Here is a 26467-nt window from a genome sequence, read left to right as displayed (position 1 = left end):
ATTGTAATACTTTCTCCATGTATTTTCATAGGTACCCGAGCCTTCAGCAGCAACTTGACTCAAAGGTGATCTTTTTATTAATCTCTTAAACATACTCGAAATATAGTTCCTTCCTTCCTTGAATTCAGCAAGAATTTAAACAAACATGACAGTGGTGTTTTTTTTTTTAAGTTGATTTCACTGTAAAAAAGTTGGCCTAATTATCAACTGATTGAACAATTAAATCTACATACCTCTGAATTATAGTCAAAAAGCTTAACTTGACAAATTTACTAGTTTTGGGTTGTTGAAGGTAAAAAAGCTCTTAGTGTGGAAAAGGAAGTATTGCTGTGCCACCAAGATTAGTGTGGAAAAGGAAGTATTGCTGTGCCACACAAAAGGAATTGATTGATTGACCAATTGACTGATCAAGGGCCACTTTCAGTCTTTTAAGAGGCATGCAAGAGACCATATTCTGAAAACTGGGTAAAATGGATTTGATGTGATTTAATTGTACTTAAAGTTAAGTAGACTTGTTCTATAGACAGTAATTTCTTCCTGGGGTGCATTCAAAGTTACAACTCAATAGCAGGTTTCTTGAGGATCTGGGGACTGAACCTACCTTTGCGGGTGGGGGTGACATGTGACTTGGAGCAAAAGTTGCTCATTTCTCCTTGAAATTGTTCCTGTATGTTTAACTGAAGCCTAGGCAGGTACAAATGAAAATGCTGTGTCTCCAGCTTGAAGTGGATGAGAGCACTGTTCTTTGTGCACTGCCTGAAATGTTTTATCTCTTGGCTTTTAGCATCAGCGAGGAGAGTGGCAGTTTTCCACCCCCTAGTCCCTCCAGAAAAGACTTGGAACCCAAAAGTGGAACAAAAGTCAGTCGCACATTCAGCTACCTCAAGAATAAAATGTCCAGCAGTAAGAAGAGCAAAGTAAGTAAGCCCAGGAGTTTGGGCCTTCCTTGTGCTTCTGACACCAGTGCTTTGAGGATCAGGGATGTCATCATTATGCTTGTCCTGGTGGCTCTCCAACCCATCCTGATCCAAGACCATGGGTAGGGAGATGACCTTCCAGGAAAAGAAAAGATCCTTATGTAAAAATAACTAGGAGCATTTTCCTTCCAGCTGCAGTCATGACTATATGCTAATGACAAAATGACTAAGAAATAGGGAACATGGTGTGATGGTATGTGGGAAAGACTTTGGGAGATGGAGCAAGGAGACCCTGCCAAGGGAGCAGTAGATAAGAGACAGCATAACCTGCGAGAGGCAAGAGGCTCAGAAGAGACCTTCCCTAGTTTCTCAGGCTGTAAAGGAGATGGGGGAAGAATTGTACTTTCAGACTGGCAAAATTCTGTCAATGTAGCTTTACAATAAAGTAGAATTAGCTCATCTGGTTGTGATTCCTATCTGGTTTACCCAACATGGCCAACATCAATCATGCAAGTCTGAAAGTACAGTCCTCCCCACCCTCTGTCTCCTTTACAGCCTGAGAAACTAGGGAGGGTCCCTTCTGAGCCTCTTGCCCCACCCAGTATGCAGCGGTGGGCTATGCTGTCTCTTATCTGACCATTCCCTAGGCAGCATCTCTTTGCCTGTCTCCCAAAGTCTTTCCAACATACCATCACACATGGAAAAGATTTGGGCCTCCTCAGCTCCTCTCCTTTTTTCCCTCTGGTTGGTAAATTTTAAAGGGAACTGGATTATTCTTTCAAATCTTCTATTTATTACTTGTAGTTCTCCCTAGACTGTCCCTAAAAAACATCCAGAATGGCTACAATAGCATTAATATGCACACATACAAGCAAGTTTTAAGAATCAGATAAGGGATATAAAAATGTTACCTATTTAAAACTTCATTCAATGAAAGCAACATGCCTGTTCAAACACAAGCAAAGCAAAGCTGGTTTAAATAGAAGAATTAGTCCCTGATATTAGACATACATAAAATGGAGACCTAGATGAATCTCCAGTTCCAGAGTCTGACCTTAACCCTGCAAATCCTATTCACCAAATTATATCAAATTATTACATCAGATATTAGCTAGAGAAAGAAAAGGATCTCTCTAGAAGATCTCAACATTCAACCAAGTTCATAAAAGATAAAGACATCCTTTAATTTACTTGGTCCTTAGGCAGTGAAAGCTTTGTAGGTCATAAACCAACATTTTGAAATGCTCCCAGAGAGAGATTAGAGGCCACCACAATGGTGGTAACTGTCATCTTCGTTGAAGTAGTATCCTGGGGCTGCATACACAAACAGTATTTTGCTCACCAAGGTCTTTTCTGTTACCGGCCAGCCCATCTTTTTATTTCAAGTTCAGAATGTGATGTGAGATCTAATGCAAGCATATATTCTATCAGTGAGCTACTGCTACAGTAGTTCAAAAGATGCACATAAGCAACTCCTAAAGCAATAGATTGGGTTCCCTAAGTCATGGTTTTTATAAACATGATTTATTAAGCAAACTTCAGTTGGCTGTGTTAACATACTAATCTAAAAACAAACAAACAATATTATGGTTTAGCATGTTGTGTGAACCCAACCTTATCAGTATTGTTGTTTATTTTGACTAGCAGTAATTATTATAGTATTATTATTGTAATGAGACCTAAGCTCTGGCCTTTGCTACTTTGATCCCAATTTTTGTTGAGATTATATCAGAATGGGCAAATTTGGGGGAACTGTTTTGCTTTTTTTCAACTAAAACCTGAGATCCAGCATCAGGAATCAGGGATAAAAGATATGGGCTATCCAACAATTTAAGCCTATAATATCTTCCTTCTGGGGAGAGTCAACATTTCTTCTGCATAAAATACCATTTGTACCTACCTCAACTTCCTTCATTTCAGTTTAAAAGGCCATTTGGGGGGTAGGGGGGCATCTATTTGCATTTTTGAATTTAATATATAATTTGCATCAATCACATTACTCAAGTCAATTTGCATCATTTGCATAATGAGATAATTACCTCACAATGTGAATGATGAGAACTATGTAAATTGAATATGTTGTGTCATGGCATCATGCATATGCCCTCACTGTATTCTAAGTTGTATGAAGAGCCAGATGTCTTAGTAGACACCCAGCCAAGTTACAACCACAACTGCGCTGTAACAAAAATCAATGGAAAAGCATTTCTCTGTAGAACTTTCATCTTAACTTTTTATGTTTTATACCTGTTTGGAAGATACCAGTTTCTCATATTTTTACTCTGAAGAAGTGTCACGAGTGAGCTGAAAGTAGCTTGTTCTTTTGAGAAAGAAGTGCTGAGAAAATTCTGTTTGGCAAGAATGCTTTAGAAGTTTAGAAAACCAGACCTTTGAGTTACACCAGTACTACTTCTTTGACAGGGGTAGATGTTCCCCATTCACAATTATTGCATAGCTAGAATTGGGAATCTTGTTTCTAAGAAGATCTTTCTTTACCCTTGCAGTGATTAAGTAGCATTGCAGCTTAGGAAGTTATTAAAACAAACTTTTTTTTAATGTTTTTTCTTTAAAAAAAGCATACTTTTACTGTGATCTTTCGCTTATCATTATAGGGGCCAGTCTTTACATTTTAAAAAATGAGCTAAAGACCCCTTTGGATAATCAGATTAAAATGCATAATCTTCCTTCAATTTTGACTTCTGCATGTCAGCCAGAAATTTGCTCCTTTTTCCTACTACTCAGCAACTGGAGCCACTTTTTCATCTCTCATTTCTAAAAAGGAACACAAATTCTTACAGGAAAATCCAGTCTGTAAAATCCTTATCCAGTCAGGTGGCTCTTCTCCTTGATGGGCAAAATGTCATTGCACAATTGTCAAGACAGTAGTCTTGAAGAACTCTATTGTATTGTACCAACACTTTTTTTTTTTTTTTTGAATGATTACTACACTGCTTGACAATTGTGCAAGGGAAACTCGCTGCTTGTGGGCACACATTCAGATTTTATGAGTGTTTTGAAATTCCTCCGTCTGTGAAAGATCAAATAGCCAGAAAAGCAGTTCTCTCCATTTCAAAGCATCCTTCACTGTGCAGCTGTCATTTTTTTCTTGATTTGGGTAGGTTATGACTTTGGAGCCAGAATAAATAATGTTTAGGGCACAGTCAATTAGATGTACAGGTAAAAACAGCTTAGCATTCAATGTTTTTCTTCTGATTCCATGAAATTTCAACCACTTCAGATATGAACGAAAAGAGGTAGACAGTCTGTGGTCCATTGGTACAAATGTACCTATAGAAAGCCCTCTGCCCCACCTGATTTTTTTTAATAATACACCACCAGCCTCTAGCATCATCCTTATTTCCAAAAATGTATTGGGGCTCCATGCTGGCCCCATAGGATGTTTTAGAAAATAAAAATGATGCACGGTAACATGCAAAATTAAGTTGTTACCACTCATTCATTAAAAAGAACAAAGGTGAGTGTCATCCTAGGAACTTTATAGGAAGAAAGGAGTGATCAGAAACAACCTCAGCAATTTGCCTTGTAAATGGTTGTTTTGTAATGGAGCACAGTCTTCCCATGGCATCCATTTTGTGAGCGCGCACACAGCATGCTGTTGAAATTCTCCCTGCCAAGGAATTGCCTACCCCCGGTGTAAATCAGTAGATTGTTCATTCTCCTGATTGTTCACCATCTGGAGGTAGAATTATGTTCTACAAGGAATGGAGATTCCTGTTTAGGTTTGCAGCCTAGAGGTTGAAATGTCTAGTCCAGCTTTCACCAGCTTGATGTGTTCAGATGTGCTGAGGCTCAATTCCCACAACATCAACACAGCATTTTGAAAATTGCAACGTCAACGTACCTGCAAGGGAAAGGTACTAGGGTGGTAAACCTCAATGAGACTCCGAAAATCTGCCTTGCCCCAATCTTAATTTGGGGAGAACTTCATCTACACAGCTTCTATTTTTGACTGGCGCTCTTCCCTATTGGTGGCATTTACTCTAGATCCAGAAGTTCTCCATTCTTACTGTTTAGGGATTAGGACTGAGTTTACCTTTCTCACGTGGAAAGGACATTTTCATCTTGAACTGTTGCATGCACATTTTTCTCAAATGTGTGAAGGGTATTTTAGTTTCCTCGCCTCCTCTCTCTCCGTTTTGGTTTGAGAGAGAAAGAAAAGGGGAAAAATAATCTTGAAAGAGGAAGCATAACAGGAAGTTTCTAACACTGCTAGTCCTTCTGCCACTTAAAAACACAGCTGTTTCTGTCTTACTGCTCTGTATCTCCTGGAGGACAAGCATAAACCATCACAGACTGCGTCTTTACATTCAGGACTTGGAAATGCTAATTAGCAAAGAGATGAGAGAGAGAAAAAATCCTCAGCGCCTCCATGTGTTGTTTCCCCAAGTGTTGTTTCTTTTTTCTTTCTGGTAACTTAAATATCCCAAGAGAGCGTCAGCCGTGACATCTCCAGTGCCTGAAGGGTTAATATAGTCTTTGAGGAAGCTCAGAAGCAGCAGCTCTTCCTTCTCCCCTCCCCTCTGCCTTCTCTTGCTCAACTTGTTTCTGACTTCCTTTTATGACAGCAGACTGAGCAGCTGAACAGGATCGGTGCTTGGGGTTTATTTTATCTCTAACGTGATGGATGGATAGGTATTGGGCAGACTCTCTTGCACAGACATTGGGCAGCATGTCCCTCAAATGGCATCGATTTTCCGACGTGCCCCACATAACAGTGAAACTGATGGGACGTTTCCACTCGGAGGTAAACTTCTATCTTGGCTTGGGTGTTGAGGATTGGTGGGGGCAGCCCAGTGATGGTCAGGAAAGGCCTGGTTGATTAGTCTGGAGTGCATCAGTTGGTGCTGAAATGTCGATGGCAAGTCTAGGCTGGACCATCCTGTCCAACTTATCTTCTGCCCATGCTTTGCATTCCAGGCTGGCATAAGCTGCTATACTATCTTTATTCAGTTGGAGAAGATTCATTTATATATGTTCCTTATATATAACAAGTTGCAATTGATTAAAATCCAAAGTATATGGGACTGTGTTTTTCTTCCCGCTTTGTAGCTGTTTGTACTTTTTGCACCCAAAAATGAAACATCATTTCCTGTTTTCTAACTCAATCTGCTTGTGATGTCTCTGCGTCTTTCTAATCAAACTAATCAAATCAAGGCAATTAGGCGATGTTTCCCCTCAAAACAGGACAAGCTTTCTTTGGAAATGCCAGTGGTAGACTAAGCCCCTTTTACTGGACAATAGGATGCCTAAAGAACTGGAAATAATTTTGTTGAGTCACACCATTTTCTTGAGCGAGAGGGTTAAGAGTCAAATGAAGCAGCCAAGTGTTTTTATGCATTTAGAAATCAAAAGGAAGTGATAGATTTAATATGCTTTGCATTCACACAGCCTTGTTCTCAAAGCATTGCAGTCTACTCCTTATATTAATAATCCTTCTGTTCTCCTTGTCAGACTGCACTGATGATCATTCTCATTATTATTTATTAGGTTTTTAAGCCACACAATTATCAGAGGTCTTTGAGAGGTTGACAACATTACATTTTGAAAACAGTAAAAATAATAAAATAGCAAATGAAGAATTTGTTAAAACATAGAAACACTAGTATCTTAGGGTAATGCAGCCATCTGAAATAAAGTAAAAAAAAAAATTAAAAACTTAATTGAAAATTAATATTTAGCATGCTTTTCCTACTTTGTTCATGAGGCAAATTTTCATTTATTTATTTATTACTTTATTTTTTTATTACTTTATTTATTTATTACTTTATTTATTCAGTTGTATGGCCACCTATCTCAGCAAGTGACTCTGGGTAGCAAACAATCTTAAAATAAATTAAAAACAAATTTCCATCAAAAATACAAAAATTAAAATACACAGCAGCCGAAGAAGATATCACAATCAATGGTTGTTAGCACAACCAGGAGATGGTACTCTTTACACGCTTGGGGCCTCGGGCCTTTCTGTTAAAAAAAGCTAAAAATATATACTTTAAAAGTTTGAAAGGGAAGGGAGAAGATAGTAGGTGGAGCACAAGTGTGAGTTTCGTAAGTGGGAGGACATTATTGAAGAGGTCTTTCTCATGCATCATCTTGGAAGATGAGTCGAGAGAGAAATTGAGTAAGTTTCCCATTTGAATGTAGCCTTAGAACCCTCTGCATTTCTCAGTGTGCACTTTCCAAATACGCACTTTCCCAACGCATGATTTTGTTCAACTAAAGAAATACTGCATAAAGAAAATTTGTGCATTAAAATACGCATGTTCGTGTAAGTGATGTACAAAAATGCACTATATTAAGGGAAGGCTGTCTGCAATTGTGCATTTCTGAGGTAAAGTGGCATGCAAAAATGCTTGCTTCAGAGGAGTTGTGGGTAAAAATATTTTCATGCCACTTTTTAGAAGAAAATGTCTAAGATGATATGGGAACAGGCCCAACCAAATTTAAGAATAGAAACAAAAGAAATGGAGAGCAGCAGAAACTGGAGGATCCAACCTAAAAAATATCTCTGAAGAACATCTCAGGGCCTGGGAATGTTCAGAAGCCAGACACTTTTTTTAGATATTGGAATCCCAGACCTTTGACTTGTCCCTGGGATGTTGTCAGGTTCAGCCCAAAGAACTCCAAGAGACAATGCAAATTCAATTCTACTGTGTTTATTAGCTATAACCTCTAGACAGAAAATCTCCCCAGACTGAAACCTAGCTCCCAAGCCAGCCAGCCACAACACCGTGAATTCCTCAGGGAGGTGCCAGCCTCATCCTCTTGAACTTCCCACGCTCCTCCAGTGAACTAAGATCATGCTTATCTCCCTGAGCCTGGCCTTCATAATTCCATTCCATCACAGATGTTGAGAATATGTTATGGGCATTATCCCAAAATGATTGCCATCATAAAACACAGAGGCCAATCGCAAAACACCTCAGAAGAAAACAGAGGTGACTGATGTCCACCATTTTATTTTTCATTTTCATGTCGCAGGTCACATCAGTTAAACTGTTATCTGATGGCACCCAGGAAGCAGGCCTTCTCTGTCATGGTGCCTGCTCTCTGAATTCTCAGATATTCATATGGCTCCCACCCTGACCCAGGAAGAATAGTCTTTCCCCAGGTTTTCTGTTGAGTGGAGGCAGACTTCTTGTGGAATAATGGATTATTTGATTTTTTAGTTTTGTTTTTCCTGGACTTTTTCTGTTTTAGGCTATATATATAGCTGTACTTATTTTGTGATTTTGTAAGCTGCTCACTTGTGATAACATCAGTGAGGGCCCCAGAGACAGAGTTGGAAATACAGGTTATGCTTAAGACTAGGGCTTTGCCTCATAGCATGCTGACTTCCTATTCACTGTTTTAAATTAAAATTATCAAAAAAGAAATATTATTAGGGAAGACAGGGAGCTTGATGGAGACCAAGAAACAAACTCCCTTTCTGCATTGGGCATTCAGGTACTTGTATGGAATTGTAATGTCATTATAGTTTAACTATAATGTACAATTCAGGAATTGTACATTATAGTTTACCTATAATGTACAATTCAGGAATTGTAATGTCATTATAGTTTAACACATTGTATGAACCCAGTGATCAACAATGATATCAGCCATGGTTAAGGACTTAGCATCATGTGTCAGTCCTGCCAGTTATAGCTTAGTCAACAGGTCCATGGCTTAATACTGTGTATGAAGCGATTAAATTCATGGCTGAGTGTTGTTTTTTTTTAATTTAAAAAAAAAATGTCCTATTTTGTGCTTAAGTTACTAAGCTGTGTATATTAATTGGAAAACAGTTGGGGTGTTGAATGTTTTCTCAAGTATGCATAAAGTCTCACTAGATGTTCCTCTAAGTTGTCTAAGTTCTAGGTCCCGGTTCGTGTAATAGAAACTGCTAATTCCAATTAGAAATACATGAGTTTTCAATGTCGTACTGATTTTGCTGGGTGGGATTTCATTTTATGGAAGGCAACATTTGGTCATGTACATTCTACACGTTAGTGGTCTATCTGTGGGCATTTCCATGGGGAGAACCAGGCTCAAGTATTCACTGTTTTAAATTAAAATTATCAAAAAAGAAATATTATTAGGGAAGACAGGGAGCTTGATGGAGACCAAGAAACAAACTCCCTTTCTGCATTGGGCATTCAGGTACTTGTATGGAATTGTAATGTCATTATAGTTTAACTATAATGTACAATTCAGGAATTGTACATTATAGTTTACCTATAATGTACAATTCAGGAATTGTAATGTCATTATAGTTTAACACATTGTATGAACCCAGTGATCAACAATGATATCAGCCATGGTTAAGGACTTAGCATCATGTGTCAGTCCTGCCAGTTATAGCTTAGTCAACAGGTCCATGGCTTAATACTGTGTACTTAAGGCAGGAGGAGAATAATAAAGGTTATGAAGAATTCTCTTCCCCATAGTAGCAAAGACGGTTTGTAAGAGGGAGAAACAAGTGCTATTTTTGAAATATAAGTTGTTAGTCCTTTGAATATCTCTATTACTATTCCTTGTCAAACTACTGTTTCAACTCTGTCATTTCTAGAGGAGGTGGCCTTCACTCAGCGAAGCCTCCGTTGAATGACTCTCACCTAATTGGCAGGGATGTCGGTTTCAGTGGTTTCTAGCAAAGAAACAGCACCAGGTTCAAATCTGCTTAACTTAGTTATTTTCAGCCATTCTCAGCCTTATTGCCACCATCCAGTTATTTTCACTTGCTGTCTGTTTTGGTTGCTCTTCCAGGTAACCATGGCTTTAGAGGCAGGAGACTTGAGAATGCTAGGGAAAAAAAGTGCGTGCAAGAGTCACAATAAAGCAGATGTTAAACAGTCCAAGCCTTGCTACGTTGACTTGAAATAAAGCCCATGAAATTTAATGTGGCTTATTCCTTGCTAAGCCCGCTTAAAAGAAACACTGCAGCTTTAGACTGGTCCATTGCAACACTTGCGGCTACCCCGTGTTGTTTTTTTCATTTTGGAATGCATGCCAGAAAAGCCAATAAGACTGGCCTGAGGGGCTACAGTCAGAGTTGTAGGTATGTGCTCAGCTTCTGAAAGCTCTTGCCTTCTGCCTGAATTCAGAGAGAAAGAGAGAGACGCAGTTCTACATACCATCTTACTTGTATTTGCATGTATCACCCAGGGGACTCAGAGCCTTTCCTCGTGATCAGAATTGCAAAAGCTGTCATCTCCATCTTCTGTTCTTGCCATCTTCAGCTATCCTGACATTAACCGTGTGGCTGCTGTTTTCACCCTTTAGTCACTGAAAATATAGAAAGCCAGTTTGGTGTAGGGGTTAAAGGCAGCAGGCTAGAAACCAGAAGACCGTGACTTCTAGTCCTGCCTTTTTGTTAGGTGATCTTCGGCCCGTCATTCTTGCTCAGCCCCAGGAAGAAGCAGGCAAGGGCAAACCACTTCTGAAATCTTGCCAAGAAAACTGCAGGGACTCAATACTGATTTGAAGGAATCCGCCCCGCCCCCCAAAATAGAAATTGGTGTTAGTGATTGATAAGGAAGGGCAGACAGTTGTTTATGAAGAAGTTGCCTGCTGTAACTGACCATGTTCATAATTCCCCTGTAAATAGAAGGGGGAATCCTAAGCAAAATGTTGTCTTGAAGCTCTTTCCTTTTTTTAGAGGGCTTGACCAGAACAAGACCATAAAAATAATAAGGGGAGCAGAATAGGAGATAGACCTGAACCCTTCCATTTGTCCAAAGTTGGCAGATCCAGGTATTACCTTGAACCTCCTGAGGTGTCTCTAGAACCTGACTTGGAAACCAGAGACTGAGATGGGTTGAAGGAGAGCCCCTGTCCCCTCCCTGGGCCATCTTTAGGCTAATCTTACCCTCTCCAGCTGTCTGGGGACTACAACTCCCAGGATTACCTGCCAACCTGACCTTTAGCTGAGCTACATGGGAATTTTAAAAGTTGCAATCCCAGCCCATCTAGAGTTGGAAGCCTCTTTCAGAAGAAGGTTGCACTGGAGGGCTTTTTTTCAGTTCAGTGCTCATATATATGCTCCTGTGATGAACATTATTTGCAAGGGGGTGTTTGCATAATTAGTAGTTGCAATGAACTAGTTATTTTGAATCCGTTAACTAGCAATGACAGCCAGGACTCCTCCTTGACCTGGATATCTTGAGGAGGTTCATGACACATTTTTGCTTTTATTGGGAAAAATAAGTTTGCAACATGGAAAACAATGCTACCAATATATAGCGTCCCCAGACAACATTCTAATTCATTCTAGTCAAGCTGATGGTTTTCTCGAAGTTCCACCTTCCTTTATCTGTTGATAACATTATCACATTATCTTCACACTTTCTAGGAAACTTTGTTTCCAATGAGTTTTGTTTTAACTGGGGAGGATAGATTTCTATCCTCCTAGTGAGACAAAACTTTGATTGAAAGAGAAATTTAGAGGAATTGAGGAAGCTACATTGATTGGGATGCTATAGCTTTAAGAGTGTGCAGGAGGAAAGCCAAGGTAGACTTTATAATTCTTCATAACTGTAACCCAGCGTTTCTCAGCTTGGCAACTTTAAGACCAGTGGACTTCAACACCCAGAATTCCCCAGCCACCAAGCAGGGCTGGCTAGGGAATTCTGGGAGTTGAAGCCCACAGGCCTTAAAGTTGCCAAGGTTGAGAAACACTGCTCTAACCTCAAGATATTAAATGTGCAGAACCCACATTTTTGTAGAGCCCAGTTCTCACACCAAAGAAGAACAATCACTTCTGGAAGTACATAAAGCTCCGTGATAGGACTCGTAGTTTTGAACTCCTGGGTTCTTAAGGAAAAATTCCTATCTGAAACCCTGGCTATCTGCTGCCAGTCAAGATCCTAAGCTACATAGAGCGGTGTTCTGACTCAGGATAAGATAATTTCTTATGTTCCTACATATTGATGGCCTTAGGTCATGAGGACTGATTCAGAACAAGGTAAGCATTGCCCTAGGTGTTTGGAGTCATTAATGAACATTAGGTTGGAGGACAACTGTCTGCATCTTTGGCATATGGAACTCACCTCTTGATGATGTTGTCCCTGAATACATTCTACTTTGCCCATGAAAGAACATTTTTTTACCAAAAAAGGGGAAAAAAGCCTTTTATGTTATGAGTGTCCTCCTTCCACTCCTCTTTTTTTAGGAGAAGGAGAAAGATAAGGAGAAACTGAAGGAGCGGGACAGAGACTCCAAGGAAAGAGACAAAGATAAGATGCTAAATGGCCATCTCTTCAGTGCCATCCCAACAGTGGGGCCCATCACTTGCTACCATTGTCTCAAGCCCTTCAACAAGGATTCATTCGCCTGTGCAAGTAAGTGATTTGTTTCTTGCTTTGTGCACCAGAATGGATAACAATTAGGTATATGGAATGATCAGCACTGGTTGCCCTTTTGATCCTAAGGACAGTTCACAGTGGTGGGAGAATCTTGAACAACGGTGGACCACCTCGAATATATCTATTTCAAAGTATTGTATTTGAGTCTCCCCTCTTCTCCTTGCACTGTGTTCAAATGTAGCAACTTATGGAAGTTCCCTATCATGTTACACACAGTGGGAAAGAGTTCAGGGCCACTGGCTGGGGATGAGGAGAGTTGTGGCCCAAGAACATCTGGAGGACTACAACTTCCTGATGGTGGTTCTATATTATCCTCTCAGTAATCTTTTGAGTTACTGTCGGTTTGGTCAAAAGAGAATGGTTTTTCCAAGGTCATTTAGTGAGTGTTGTAGAGTGTCTAGCTTAGTCCTAATCATTTTACTATGCTATCTGATCCTGATTAAGTGGTGCTTTGTATAAACCTAGGATTTGGGATTATTGAACCAAAGTCTCTACCCTAACAGGACCCCAGATTTTCTAGATGCTTTTAGTATAACTGCAGGGCCTAGTCCAAGCAGGCGCCAGGAATCAACACTGACTTGAAGGCGATTATATATATATATATATATATATATATATATATATATATATATACATACATACATACACATACATACATACATACATACATACATACATACATACACATACACACGCACACACACGCACACCCCAAAGTGAATGTTGCTATCTTAATTTTCCCAGAATGCTTCTGGGCCCTGCTGTGCGACTCTTTCATTTGGTTAATGGATATCACATTAGATTTAACTTCTGTCAGTTTTCATCCAAGTTTACATCAACATTCTCCTTTTGGTTTTCTTACGGTGGTTTGGCAAAGCGTGCTGGTTAATTTAATTTCTCTCAGACATAGTGTTCATTTTTAGTGCTTTTCCTCTAGTTTGGAAATTTAATCCTTTGCTTGCTTGCTTGATTGATTCATATGATCAGACAGTGTCCAGTTTATTTCTGAATATATTTTTGGTGATAATGAAAAAATACTAAACTATTATCAAGCCTAGAAGTTGCCCAGAATGAATTCATGCTTCCATTCATAGTATAGTAAAATACACTTGACATTATTATTCTTGTTGTTGCTGTTATTGCCAGTCGTGCATTCTCCGGTTGGTTTCTGGGGCAAATCAGTGTGTACGTGGAGGATGTAGGAAGTATAGTTCTCTTAAAATCAAAGGATTCTGACGTTTCCTGGTTATTACAGAAGTTATCATCTGAATTCTTAAACGGAATATAATATAGATTCAGGTGAAGCGATGAATCTACATGTGTGTTGCGTGTGATTAACTGGTAATGACTTAATCCACTATTTCCTTTCATACATGCCACTTCAGGCTTAGAAAACTGAAACCGAATCATGTTATCTTCAAGGGGAAATTCCTGTTTGGGAACCTGAACTTGCCAGTTTATTGGTATTGACTAAGGCGGAAACATGAGTGAGTGTTAAAGGTCAACCTATCACAGGTTTTCCTCTTGCCCAACCCACCGTAGGATGATTTCAGAGCAGTTTGCTTTCCTCCGGACAGGAGTACCCCTTTGCTGCCCTACACAAAGAATGGGGTGGAGAGCATTGTGATAGCATGAGTTGAAATGTTGGTTGAGATGCTTGTTGACTAACCGATGCAAAGCTGGGAGAAGGAGTTGAAGATATAGGCTAATGGCTAGGGTTACCTAGGTAAACAGTCACAAAAAGGCGGGTAGCCACTGGGAACAAGACAAAACGGGAAGGAAATGTTTTACTGCATACAAGTTCAGTGCCTTTTGAATGAAATCCTTTATCAAGGGCATAATGTAAGCTGGCTAAAAGATTTCCACCAATACTTGAATATTTCCTTCCTCCTTTTTGTCCGGCTAGTACAAATTACCACTTCCGTGAACCCTCACCCTTTCTGTGCTGCTTAACATAACTGGGTTGCATGAAACAACCCCACACCCCCCCCAAACAGGGGCCAAATATTTCAGCCCTGTCTTTGCCATTCTGTCCTTGGAAAAGAAGCATGACTCTGCCTCCTAAAGAAGTTGCTTAATCCAGCTCCATCGTGGGGTGACTCAAACCAGACCTGTTCTTGTGTGGGAGGAAAGGGAGCTACAAATATCACAGCTTTGTAGATTGCTTGGGTTTGTACTCGGGAAAACTATGTAGGAAGAGGTCTGAGAAGCAGTTGATTTGATCTGGAACCCATTTCCATTGATCTTCATTGCTACAGCTGTCAGCATTTCCAAACTAGTGTTTCAGGGAGGAGAGAGAGAGTTGCTTACATATATGACTTTGACATAAGCTTTTCTGTTACCTCTTTTTCACTCTGGATGGAAGAGCTGGCCATTGTCTGTTTTCAAAGAAAATTCTCAGTGGAAATCTTGTCAAGAACTGATGGCACTAACTAATAACTCATGCAGTGGGTTTCTCAGCTCTGGCTCAAAGAAAGTCCAGGAAAAAGAGCTATTTTTAGCTGCCTTTATTATTATTTGCATCAGAGGAAATTGCAATTATGAATGATGAGACACATTTAATGGGAGTATGAAGTGGACCCTGTATGACAGCTAAGCTTCTAGTTGGCTGCACATTAAGATGCGCTCTTTGTTTTCCACAGATTGTAGTACCATTGTCCATAAAAGCTGCAAAGAGAGCGTGGCTGCTTGTGCCAAGGTCAAAATGAAAGTAAGGATTCTTCTGTTTTTTTCTTCAACGTATTCACATGTATGCATATGTGTGCATTTTTTAAATTGAATGATCGTAACTTGGGAAGAGAAAAATCTCCACTTTTCATATGTGCAGGTTCATTAAGGCTCTGAAATATCTCCAGTTCGTTGTTGTTTTCCTTAAAATAAATTTCTAGCCGCCTTGGATGCAGGAAAAAAAGAGAAAGAAAGCTTCTGTTTCATTGTGGCTAGGGCTTCCAGTAGATCAAGGCTAGGTGGCAGGAATCCTGCATCTTATTCCATCTTGAGATGTATTAATAATCCTATTACTGCTATTTTAGTTGTGATATCATTCTATCCAAATTCAGTTCATAGCTGTTTGGTGGGTTCATTGTGATTACGGCCACAAGCAGGAGAAGGAAGATATGCAAATTTATTTTAATTTATTCCATTTGTGCCTGTGGGCTCTTTACCAGCTCTCCCTGTTGCAACCAGTTACCGGAACTGTCCAACTTTGATTCTTCCTCTTTGCTACAATGATCTATTTGCAATAAATCTGTCGTAACCTTGATTTGCAGAGGCATCTATGTAACTGTCAGTATCAGTAGATCTAATGCTGTATTGGATGCCCTGAAAACAAGGCATTCCTGAAGGACTGTGGCATTTTGGAATGCACTTAGGAGATTTAAAAGCCTTCCAGAAATTCCTGGTATGTTGAAGGCTAGAAACATTTATATAGCAGGAAAATATTTTTAAAATGCAAGAAGAGTTTAATCTAGGGCCACTTAAAACAATTTCTTATCTGTGTTGAGATTGTATAATTGTGTGAGGACTTCAGTACTTTGACCCCTAGAACTTTTAAATGGATTTTTCTTCTAAGTGGGATTGGGATGAAAATATTCAATGCACATGAGTCTAATTGGCTTTGTCTTGGTGTTTGTGGCATGAAACCAGTCATTGTGATTTGTAAACCATGGTTGATGATATCTTAATTTGTTACATAAACCCAGCCAAACCACTCAAACCATAGTTTAGCATGATGTGTGAATGGAATTTATATTATAACAAGTTGTTCTAATTATAATCTAAGAAAGGCTGAAATGAATCCTTTATCCTTTTCTACTTCAGCTCCAAAAAACCCCAGGTGGGCTTCAGCCTCATGATACTTCATCATTACCCACAGTAATTATGAGAAGTAAGAGTGAGTAGCTTCTTTTTTTCTTCTTGGTCCAAGTTACCCAAAGCTTATAATTTTGTTGTGTGCCCAGCTATAGTCATGATCTATTAAATGCAGATGTTTAAAAACAACTGGAAAAAAAGAACATGTTTGTTAGTTAAGCAACCAAATCCTGACTTCCATTGAGAAAGGTTCTTGCAGACCTTGCTGATAGAGTGCAGAAGTCACGATTTAGCCAAAACTGATTTACTTCTCCATACTCATGACCATTTTTTGAATGCTGTTCTAATTCATGTATTGCATTATGAATTAGGAAGAATATAACCCATTGCTATTTTTAAAAAATCCAGAAAGGAGGCCTTTTTGGTACCTTCTCTATCTCAGTTTCACACAGGACCATGAGTGATCAACTGTTTGCTGGATTCACACGTTGCATTATTATATTACAGCACATGGGTAGTTTAATCATAATTTCTTGAACAAGCCACAGTTACCTAGGGTTGCAGAAGAAGCTAAGCGAAAACCAGACAAATCACATTATGGATTAGTGCTGTGAACCTAGCGCTATCACGTTTTGTGAATCACAGCCTGAGATTTTTGCTCACTGTAATTTCATTGCTATCGGATGATTCTCAGGATCTGATAGGGGCTGTGGACGAACAGCCACATCTCAAAACAAAGACTTTATAGCTTCGCTGAGCATCTGAATTGATCAGGTTTTATGAATTTTGGTTAAGCTACAGCGACATAGCCATGTGGCTGTGATGAAGCAAGCTGTGTCCTACATGTTCAGTCAATTTAATTGCTCTTATTGGCAGTGCAGAATTTCCATGACTGATCTCAAGATGCAGGCACCTTTGTTATGGACAAAGGTATCCCTTCATATAACTTGGCCCTGAATCATCTACAGCTCTAAGGAATGTCTGGGGATATACCAAATCCTTGGGAGAAACAGAATAGCAATCCCACAATCTCCTTGTTAACCTGCTGGATAAAAGAAGTGGTTGGCTACTAGTGGTTTAATTCAGCAAGAAATCTGTATCCGTATCATGCTATCTGGGTTCATGCTTCCTAATGACCCATAGCTTGTTTAACTGGGGTTCACTGAATAAGCTGTAATTGATTGGTGTTATGCTTCAGCCTGAGCCATGAAACATTATTTGCAAACCACAGTAGCTAAGTTCACAGACCATGTAAACCAAAATCAAACCACTGTATAGCTTAGTTCATGATGAGAATCCAACCACTGAGTTTGAACTTTACTTGATGCCAAAGAACATTTGCAACTTCACCGTTTTAGTCATCATTGCTCAGAGCAATCACCACAAAACTGGAAGCACATTTAAATCTATCTTTTTCATTGCCAGATCCAGGTACCATTTTGAAACTAATGACAAAACGTGCTCCCTCCAGTGAGTGGTTGACCCAAATCCCATAGATCAGTCTTCCCCAGTACAGGATCACAATTCATTCAGGAGGAATTCTGAGAAGTGGGAATCAAACATCTGGAGGACACTACACTGGAGAAATCTTTTATAGACACCAGCAACAACATTGAGCATAAATAACCTGAAAAGAACTAAATTTGAAAAATGGTTGTCAGAAAACTGTTACAGGCATGGCAACTTGGCCTATTTTATTTAGAATGGAACTTGCCTGATATTACAGATCAGCAGTGAACCTGTAGACATGGAGCTGTTTAGATTTTGCTGAAAGCTTTGAGCAGTCCCCACCAAAATAGCCAAAGGGGTTAAGAGTTCTATCTCATGAACCACAAGATCCCCATTATAGATTTTTAAAGTTAGAAAGCATCTGTCCAATAATGTTATTGTACCAATACACCCTGCATTTTAAGTACTTCAGAAACCTTCTTGGCTTGGCAGATATTTATGAATTTATTGTCTGCTTCTCCTACCCAATAACACCACTTCAACTATTCCAAATCCTGAGCTGAACCTGATGTCTCACTAAACCTCTTGCTGTATCTGCTGATGTTTTTCTTGCAGGTGCTCAGCCAAAAGAGCGACCTAGATCAGCTATTCTGGCTCCTGATGAGGTCACGACGACTTCAGTGTTCAATAGTAGGCGATCCCAACAGAACCTGGCCCTTTCAAAAAGTGTCTCAATTCAGAACATTGCTGGGTAAGGGTTTGTTTGCTTGCTTGCTTTTTGGAGGGGGACTCTATTTGACACATACACATGTGTATGATCTGTGATTATAAAGATTGCTTAGGTGAAGAACATGGGAAGAAGATTCCGAACTCAGCTTTTGACTTTTCCATTTAAAAGATCTTGGATGAGAGGGTTGGGGCTAGATATGTTACTGAGCTTGCTCAGCATATGAAAGGCCCCTTCCTGTGTTCAATGCATTTTCTCCTTTTTGAATGGCAGTGGCTGAATTCATATCTAATGCTAAGCCAGAATTTGTTTTAGGGATTGATGGTTGGAGAAGCCACAAAGGCCTAGTTCATATAGCATACTACAGTGGAACCTCAGTTTACGAACTTAATTCGTTCCGTGACTCTGGTCGCACCCCGAATTGGTCGCACCCCGAAGGAAATTTCCCCATAAGGTTCAATGTAATTACCGTTAATCCGTTCTGGCATGGAGGACAGGGAGGCGGCTATTGCTTGGAGGGAGACTCCCCCTCCCTACGACCACGTGTCAGGGGCGGAAAAATGGCCGCGGACCGTGTCACGGGAGGGAAAATGGCCGCGTATCCTGTTCGTACCCCGAGGCAGAGTTCACAAATCGAGGTAAATTTTTGCGGCTGGAGCTGGTCGTTACCCAAAAAGTTTGTTAACAGAGGCGTTCGTAACCTGAGGTACCACTGTATTCTGTAAAACAGTACATCCTACAGATAAAAATAGCACTAACAGCAACAACATAGAAATACCCTTGTTGGACCAAACCAACCATCCATCTAATTGAAGATTGTGTAACAGAGGCCAATCAAATGCACTGAAGAAGTTCACAGATGTGGACAGGAGAGTTTTCTTCCCCTGTTGCTCACCAAGAATACTGCTAGGGTTTCAGGAGCTTGTATATAACTATCAAAAACGATTAGCTATTGATAGTCCAACCTTCATGAATTGTATGGTTCCTTTTAAATCTTAAAATGTATGAGCCTCATTTTATCTAATGACCATGAATTTCAAAGTTTTACAATACCTTATATAAAGATCAGCTTGTTTTTGTCAGTCTGAATCTTCCCATGTGTGATTTCAAAGGATGACTTTCCTTTCCAACACAGAAAGAGCTGTGTCACTCTTTAACAAAAAAAATGATTCTCTTCCAAACCCACCAGTCTAGCCTGAGCTTCTGAACATGAGAACAAGAGAGGGACAAATGGCAGCATGTGCATCATAGTGTTGTCATGTATGTGTTTTTATGCATATATAAAAAATACATGTATTTTATATTGTATCTATATTGCATTTTTTAACCTTTGTTAGCTGCCCAGAGTCACATTAGTGATAGGGAGGCTGTATCAATTGACTTAAATAAATAAAAGGTAACATTGTTATGCCAGATATCATTAATGCATCAGGCACAAATTGCATTAATTGTGTCATTTGCTCACTTATGACATGATGTGTTATTTTGATGTCAATGTGGCTTGTTATGGACACCACTGCTTCTCAGTCGTTTACTCTGTGTTCCTGGTTTCTTGTCGTGCCAGAGTTGGAAATGATGAAAGTGTCCTTCATACGTGGAAGTTCCTCTCCCAATCAACGGACTCCTTGAATAAAATCAGCCGGGTGAATGAATCCATGGAGTCATTAACAGATGAAGGTAAGTGACCATGTTGGGAAGTAACAGATTTGAGTATAGGAGAAAAGCTGAAGGACATCAGTAGAGAATAGAATACTTTCACACATGCTACATTTCCTGCATGAAGAAAGCTAACTCCAAAAAAAGCTTACCATAGATCTCTTCTTATACAACTCAAACATGGGAGAAGCCAATGATTGCTAATTCTCCAATGCCATTTGGAGGGCCAGACTATAACATCTAGTATCCTTCATCAATAACCATGTTGGTTGGGACTTCTTGGAGTTGATGTCCAGCGATGTTTGAAGGGCTGTATATTGCTTCAGCTCTAGTGTTTCCCAACCTGATAGACTTCAACTTTCCCAGCCAGCATTGCCCTTGTCTGGAACTCTGGGAACTGAAGTCCAGACACCTAGAAATAACCCAGGAAGGAAATACTGTTCTAAACTGATTCATTTGCTACATTTCACACTATGTATAAAAGAGCTTTTAGATCTAGTTTCTTACTGAGCAAGTATACCCGTGACTGGACTGCAGCATGTAAGACTACAAGAGGATATCTTGGGCACAGAAAACTAATATGATAGAGGGAAAACTATATGAAATAATATAGAACACACACATTTTTGTTTTAACTGTTGCCAGCCTGGGGCAAATGAAATGCTTAAGCATTGACCTGGACTACCTTGGAAGCTGATAAATTTCTTGAACTCCAAGGTATTTTAGAGAATGGGATTTGGAGGGCGAGTGAACAATTCCTCTGAGCTCCTCTTCAGCTCCGGACACTTGTGTAAATTGCTTCCATAGCTTGATTTTGCCAGCTTCACCCAATAGTCTTCCGATGTTCTGTTAATTTACCCAAGTAAACAAAGGCAGATAAATTACATCCTAATTACAACGCAATTACCTGAAATTACATGAATGGCTCACTCTGGGAGATTTGCACAGTAATTGTGGAATTACTTAGCATTAATTACTAAGTTACATTTGAAAAGGTTGTGTTGTCATTGCTGTTTTAACACTGAAGGGTCGCAGGAGTTGGGCCAATTCTTTTGGGTGTATGAAAGGAGATTCCTATGCTTATGGTGGATGCAGCCCAAACAGTGTGATAACTTCATGATGTTTGTAGCCATAGCAAACTAAGTAGCATTCTCACAAGATCCCAACTCAGTGCAAGCAATCTTTTTTACATTCACTGAAAGCAGGAGAAAGTTTGCATTCTATGCAGCTTGACTCTCTTCTCCGTAAATTATTGCCCCAAAGGGAGTGACATTTCTGAGTGCAGAAGGGGGAAACCTTTTTTCAATCGATAACTTCATTCCTTTATAGTCAAGGTAGTGGTAAGCAGGACTGAAGCAAGTCAGGAGCCAGAGTCCAAAGTTGGTGTCTGTCAAACACCCCTTTTTCTTTCAGACACCCTATTTTCTCTCTCACACAAGCAGCAGACTTCAGGGAAAGGACAGAGAACTCTTGTCCAAGGTGCAAAGTCATATTTTGCAGAGTTTTTAATCAACAGCTGCATGTTGCCTGTAAAACAGAATTCCCTTTCTCTGTTGAGCTCAGCAGCTAAACTCCACTGGTTACTCCTCTGAGCACATTACTAGAGTGAAGATCCCTGTGAACAGTCCTATTTTGGCTTGTTTCTAAACCCAAGAAGTGTTACATGCAAGGCCTAAAGGAAATCAAAATAATCTCCAAACTAGTATTCTGAGATATTTGTGGAATAGATAGATTCTGGGACCAGGAGGCACCCAAGGCTCTTGCCTTTGGATCATCATCAAAGGACTCACCAGAGACCAAAGTGCAGGGTCACCAGCTGATACTAAAGTCTCATATACAGGAGGCAAACCTAGGTGCAGAAATCATATCATCTCTCCCTCTTCCCAGGGGCAGACATGAATGAAGGTCAGCTCATGGGAGATTTTGAAACAGACTTGAAACAGCTGGAAGCTCAGTCTTGGAGTCAGGTGGTGGACAGCAAATTTCTCAAACAGCAGAAGAAAGACATTGTGAAGCGGCAAGACGTCATTTATGGTGAGTGCCAGGGAAGAAACAGAGATCTCCTGGTTTAAATTCTGCAATACAGAGGCAAATCATGTGGTTTTGTCATATTTGCATTTTTAGCGATACCATAGTGTGGTTTGCTTGATTTGGGATATATGTGTGTTTGAAGCCAGCCATTGTGGTTTTCAATGCATGGTTAATGGCCTAATGTTATTCATGAACTAAGTCCCTGTAGCTTACTCAACAGACCGTGTAATGTGTTGGCTCTCCTCTTTCCTAGTTTTGAGAACAGGCCACTAGGCATAGAAATGACAAAAGTCCTTACAATGCAGTTCTTACTTACATGAATGGGTTCTGAGATACTTGATGGCATTGCCCCCAATTATTCTTTCTTAAAATAACTCTTGAGCATCTTACACACCAACTTTTCTACTCTCTATTCTGTTCTCTGCTGTTTTATTCTATGGTGTGACATATGTGTTCTTATTTTGCATTCTTTTGGGTTCATATTGCCAGTGAATTGCTTCTGAAGTTTTCTGATGAGGTAGATACAGTCAAATAGGCATTCAAGCACTTTGTGAATCGTTTCCAGCTATAAAAGCTTTATTGACCTCTAAATCAAACCAAGAAAAGCTGTAAGAATGTTTTTCCATGCATTGGCAGAGCCTCATGCATATTTCTGATTCTCCCCTCCATGCTCCTTCTTTCCAGAACTGATGCAGACAGAGATGCACCATGTCCGGACCTTGAAGATCATGAGTGATGTCTACAGCAGAGGCATGGTACAGGAGCTGCAATATGAGCAGCAGATGGTGGAGAAAATCTTTCCTTGCTTGGACAACCTGTTAAACATCCACAGCCAGTTCTTCCAGCGAATTCTGGAGAGAAAAAAGGAATCTCTAGCTGACAGAAGCGAGAAGAACTTTGTCATCAAGAGGATAGGGGACATCCTAGTGAACCAAGTAAGTTGTGAAAAGCCACCAGGCCACCAGTTCCAGATTTCATTTTCATTCTTCTCTGCCACTCCTTTTTCACTTTCATCTATTTGATGACAGAAGATTTGCTTTGGAAATGCTTTCTAAGGAGAAGAGAATTTTGGGGAAATTCTCATGGGTGAAGTGTGGTGTTTTTGTGCTTATGTTAATGATGAAATGGCCAAAAGGCTTGGAAGAAGATCTTCTTGAGTCATCTCTACAACAGATTCCCTGGCTTCCATTCAATCTCAAGGGAGGACTGTCTGACCTATTTTATTGATAGCAACCTACTTCTGTATTTTTGCCAAGAAAACTGCATGGATATTTCCACAGAGTGACCACTATTGAAGACACGTTTATCTTTTTTCATTATCCCCTTGGATAGTTTTAATGACACAAACGAAAACAAAATCAGAAGTGGAAGGTGGAATTGATGCCGCACAGAAGCATGGTTTCCTTTGATTAGAGGAGCAATACAGATTCAGCGAAATCATTCCACATAACTTTATAGCCTATTTGGTTCAGTTAAGCCCTCAAGAAGAATTTAAACAACCCATCTATGAAATATCCAAACCTCTGCATTTGCAGAGATATCCCACTTAAAAACCTCTTTCCCCAGATGTCCACTGCCTCACCTCTCCCAGTAGCTGGTTGTGTTGTCTCAAGTGAGCTAGCTTGGTTTTCCTCCCCCCATTGAAGGTTTTTGATTGATCTCTTGCATCTTGCAGTTTTCTGGGGAAAACGCAGAGCGAATGAAGAAGACGTACGGGAAGTTCTGTGGGCATCACAATGAGGCAGTGAATTACTTCAAAGACCTTCATTCCAAGGAGAAAAGATTTCAGGCGTTCATCAAAGTAAGCTGGCAGGGGCATAATGTTTTGCGAGGGTTGTGGATGTGTCCATAGAAAGATAGGAATGAGTTAGAAACATGCCAACTGAAGGTGGTTATGGATTTTCTGTGTCCTCACCAAGACTGCATCACAGTTAGCCATACAGTCGTAACAAAGGAGACTGAGGGCATTTGAAACTGTATGTTTGAGCTTGGAATAGGTGGTCGTAATCATCCGAGAAATGTTTTGTACTCAAAATAGTTATTGAACGTGGAATTGGATTATTTGAGGCTGAAACACATCTGGGATGGTTTGGACAGCCAGTTTGGAACAGGAAATACAGGGTTTTGAGGTCAGAGTGTTTTGATTTTGAAACATTTTGCCTACCCCTCAGGAAAACTATGGACACAATACGCCACTGATACCAAAAGGTTATTTAACAAATGTATTCTTCTCCCAAAATTCTGGTTTCATTTGGGTATATCTGTTTTTCTGTTTGAAAAAGGCTCTGAGGAAAAGATGCAGGAATAGGAAATTGATGTTTTAGAAAGATGGGAGAACCTAGCAGCATTCGCACAATACAGTATGCTTAACCTGGGTTCAGAATTAAACCCTTTTCTGCGTTCATGCAGTACATTGGCCAAAATACTAATCAAGTGGGTTAAATTCACACAATGTGCTAAGTCACAAAATCTAACTAAGATTAACATTTTCCAGGCTTTGCATGTTATACACATACAGTTGACCTGGTTTTATTGAACTAAAATTCTGCTCCATCTGGTGATTTCTCTGTTGGCATCAGCGATGGGCAATGTAGTCTTCTAGATGCTGTTAGCCTACAATTTCCATCAGCCCCAGCCACTGTTTTGCCAACAGTGAAGGATGATGGAAGTTAACAACATCTGGAGGACCCACACTTGTGTATCTGAAATTACTAAATATTCTCTGGAGAACCTTAGACCTGCAGTGTTCCTCAGACATATTCACAGTACAAAGCCACAGATGGTGACTGTGGGATTCTATTTTCAGGTCTGTAGTCAGCTGACTAATACATAAGATACTACTCCCTATTAGGTATTTCAGTTTGTTCTCCTTTCTTTAGAAAAAAATGAGTTGCTCCGTGGTGAGGCGCTTGGGCATTCCTGAATGCATCTTGTTAGTAACACAGAGAATTACCAAATACCCTGTGTTGCTACAGAGAATACTACAATATACCAAAGGTAGGTGTTTCGGTAACATTTTCTCCTCTAATTGCCTTCCCTTTCTAGAATTAAAAGGCCAACATCTTGGAAAACACTGACCTTTTTTCTAATCTGGAATGCCCAGAACAGTGGCATTAATTTGATCCGGCTCATCATGATTTTACAGACCATGTTTTAAGTGTTTGGGTATTCCTTTACGTTTGCTTGCTCGGGGATTGTCGTCTTAGATTTTATGCTCAGCTTCTGAGCACTGAAACTGTCCTTTACAGTGTTGACTTTCTAAAATGAAAGTGCTTTTAAAATATTTTAGTTTTGTTTTCCTGTTCAGTTGTAGGTTTGAAAGACTAAGTAAATGCATAATGGGGTGCAAACCCTTTTCCTGTGAAAAGCCAGTGATCCATGGGATGAATCAACTGGGGAGATACAGTTTGGTTGGAGTTCACAAATGGAAGAATTGCAGTGTTTGCTCTTTTGGTGACATTCCATCCTTTCTGTCTCTTTCCTACACATCCATGCATGCAAAGTGCAAAAGAAAGAGAGGTCTATCCTACTGTAGGCAAAGAGCCAGATGCGCTCAGGGTCACATGCAAAACAAACCAAATATTCTTGTGGTCTTTCACTAGACCCCTTTCTAATTCCTCCTATGACAGATGTTTGCTTAGATACAACTACTGGATACAAGAATGACAGCTGGCCATCAGTATTTTAAATCAGGAAAGGTAACTTTTTGTAGTCAAGCACTTTAGTGGGTGTATATAAATAATTTGGTGTCCAAAGACAGTGGTGTAATGATGTCACCAGAAGGATTATGGCACACACAAAGAATTTGGGCTTCTGTGGAAATCGATGTGCTTACTTTTAAAACTGCATTAAGCTAGTTGGGCATGAAATTCAGCCCACGTAAGCAGCCATCAACCTTGGAAATTCAGAAAATCAGAGTGCAGAACTGTGCTGCTGTTTGTTCATCGGTTTGTTAATGAATTTTGGTGGTGCAAACATTGCTGGTCAGTTAGATGGCCTGGATCCCTCTGTTCTAAGCAAATGTTTCTGTGGGAAGTGATCTAGAAGTTAGCTACTGTGTGGATAAGTTGTTGGTCAGGGAAAGACAGGATAAAAAACAGGGCTGAGCTTGAAGAAGTTAAATATCTGAGGGAAAGAAGATCATAAATGAAGTTTTCTTCTGTTTAAGAAAACGATACTGAACATCAAGACTTGGTGCTTTCGTTAAACCTGGTAAAGGAAGTCATAACTGCAGTCGATAGCAAAGTTAGCAACTATGAGAAGAAGATGCGCCTTAACGAGATCTACACCCGGACGGACAACAAGTCAATCATGAGAATGAAGAGTGGGCAGATGTTTGCCAGAGAAGATCTGAGGCGCAGGAAGTTTGTCCGGGATGGGCCTGTTTCTCTCAAAAACGTGGCTGGGAGATTGAAAGGTAAGAGGAGCTTTTAGTGCGATCCCACAGTGACTCAGCACTGCTTTTTTGCCCCGATTCATTGGAAAGGACACACTAAGCACTATGAAGTCCGCTC

At 39.9% G+C, this 26467-nt stretch overlaps 1 protein-coding gene across 10 annotated transcripts in view; it reads left to right on the top strand.

The window, feature by feature from the left end:
- The window catches only part of AKAP13 (A-kinase anchoring protein 13), a 234008-nt gene that overhangs the window by 190536 nt on the left and 17005 nt on the right, over positions 1 to 26467 (top strand). For 9 of the 10 annotated variants that reach the window (XM_088136399.1, XM_088136396.1, XM_088136402.1 and 6 more), the window contains 12 exons: positions 32 to 65; positions 785 to 917; positions 12088 to 12256; positions 14923 to 14990; positions 16100 to 16172; positions 18155 to 18290; positions 19831 to 19943; positions 21810 to 21956; positions 22638 to 22888; positions 23629 to 23754; positions 24833 to 24950; positions 26122 to 26370. In XM_088136399.1, the coding sequence (XP_087992525.1) occupies positions 32 to 65; positions 785 to 917; positions 12088 to 12256; positions 14923 to 14990; positions 16100 to 16172; positions 18155 to 18290; positions 19831 to 19943; positions 21810 to 21956; positions 22638 to 22888; positions 23629 to 23754; positions 24833 to 24950; positions 26122 to 26370 (1617 nt within the window). The remainder of the gene's footprint in view (positions 1 to 31; positions 66 to 784; positions 918 to 12087; positions 12257 to 14922; positions 14991 to 16099; positions 16173 to 18154; positions 18291 to 19830; positions 19944 to 21809; positions 21957 to 22637; positions 22889 to 23628; positions 23755 to 24832; positions 24951 to 26121; positions 26371 to 26467) is intronic. The other variant, XM_088136398.1, reaches the window with a different exon arrangement.

This window comes from Python bivittatus, unplaced genomic scaffold (genome assembly GCF_059951505.1).
Source record: "Python bivittatus isolate LINGU-HERP-01145 unplaced genomic scaffold, Pbiv_v1 ctg000140_np1212, whole genome shotgun sequence".
Taxonomy (NCBI): domain Eukaryota; kingdom Metazoa; phylum Chordata; class Lepidosauria; order Squamata; family Pythonidae; genus Python; species Python bivittatus.
This window is presented reverse-complemented; position numbering and strand designations above follow the sequence as displayed.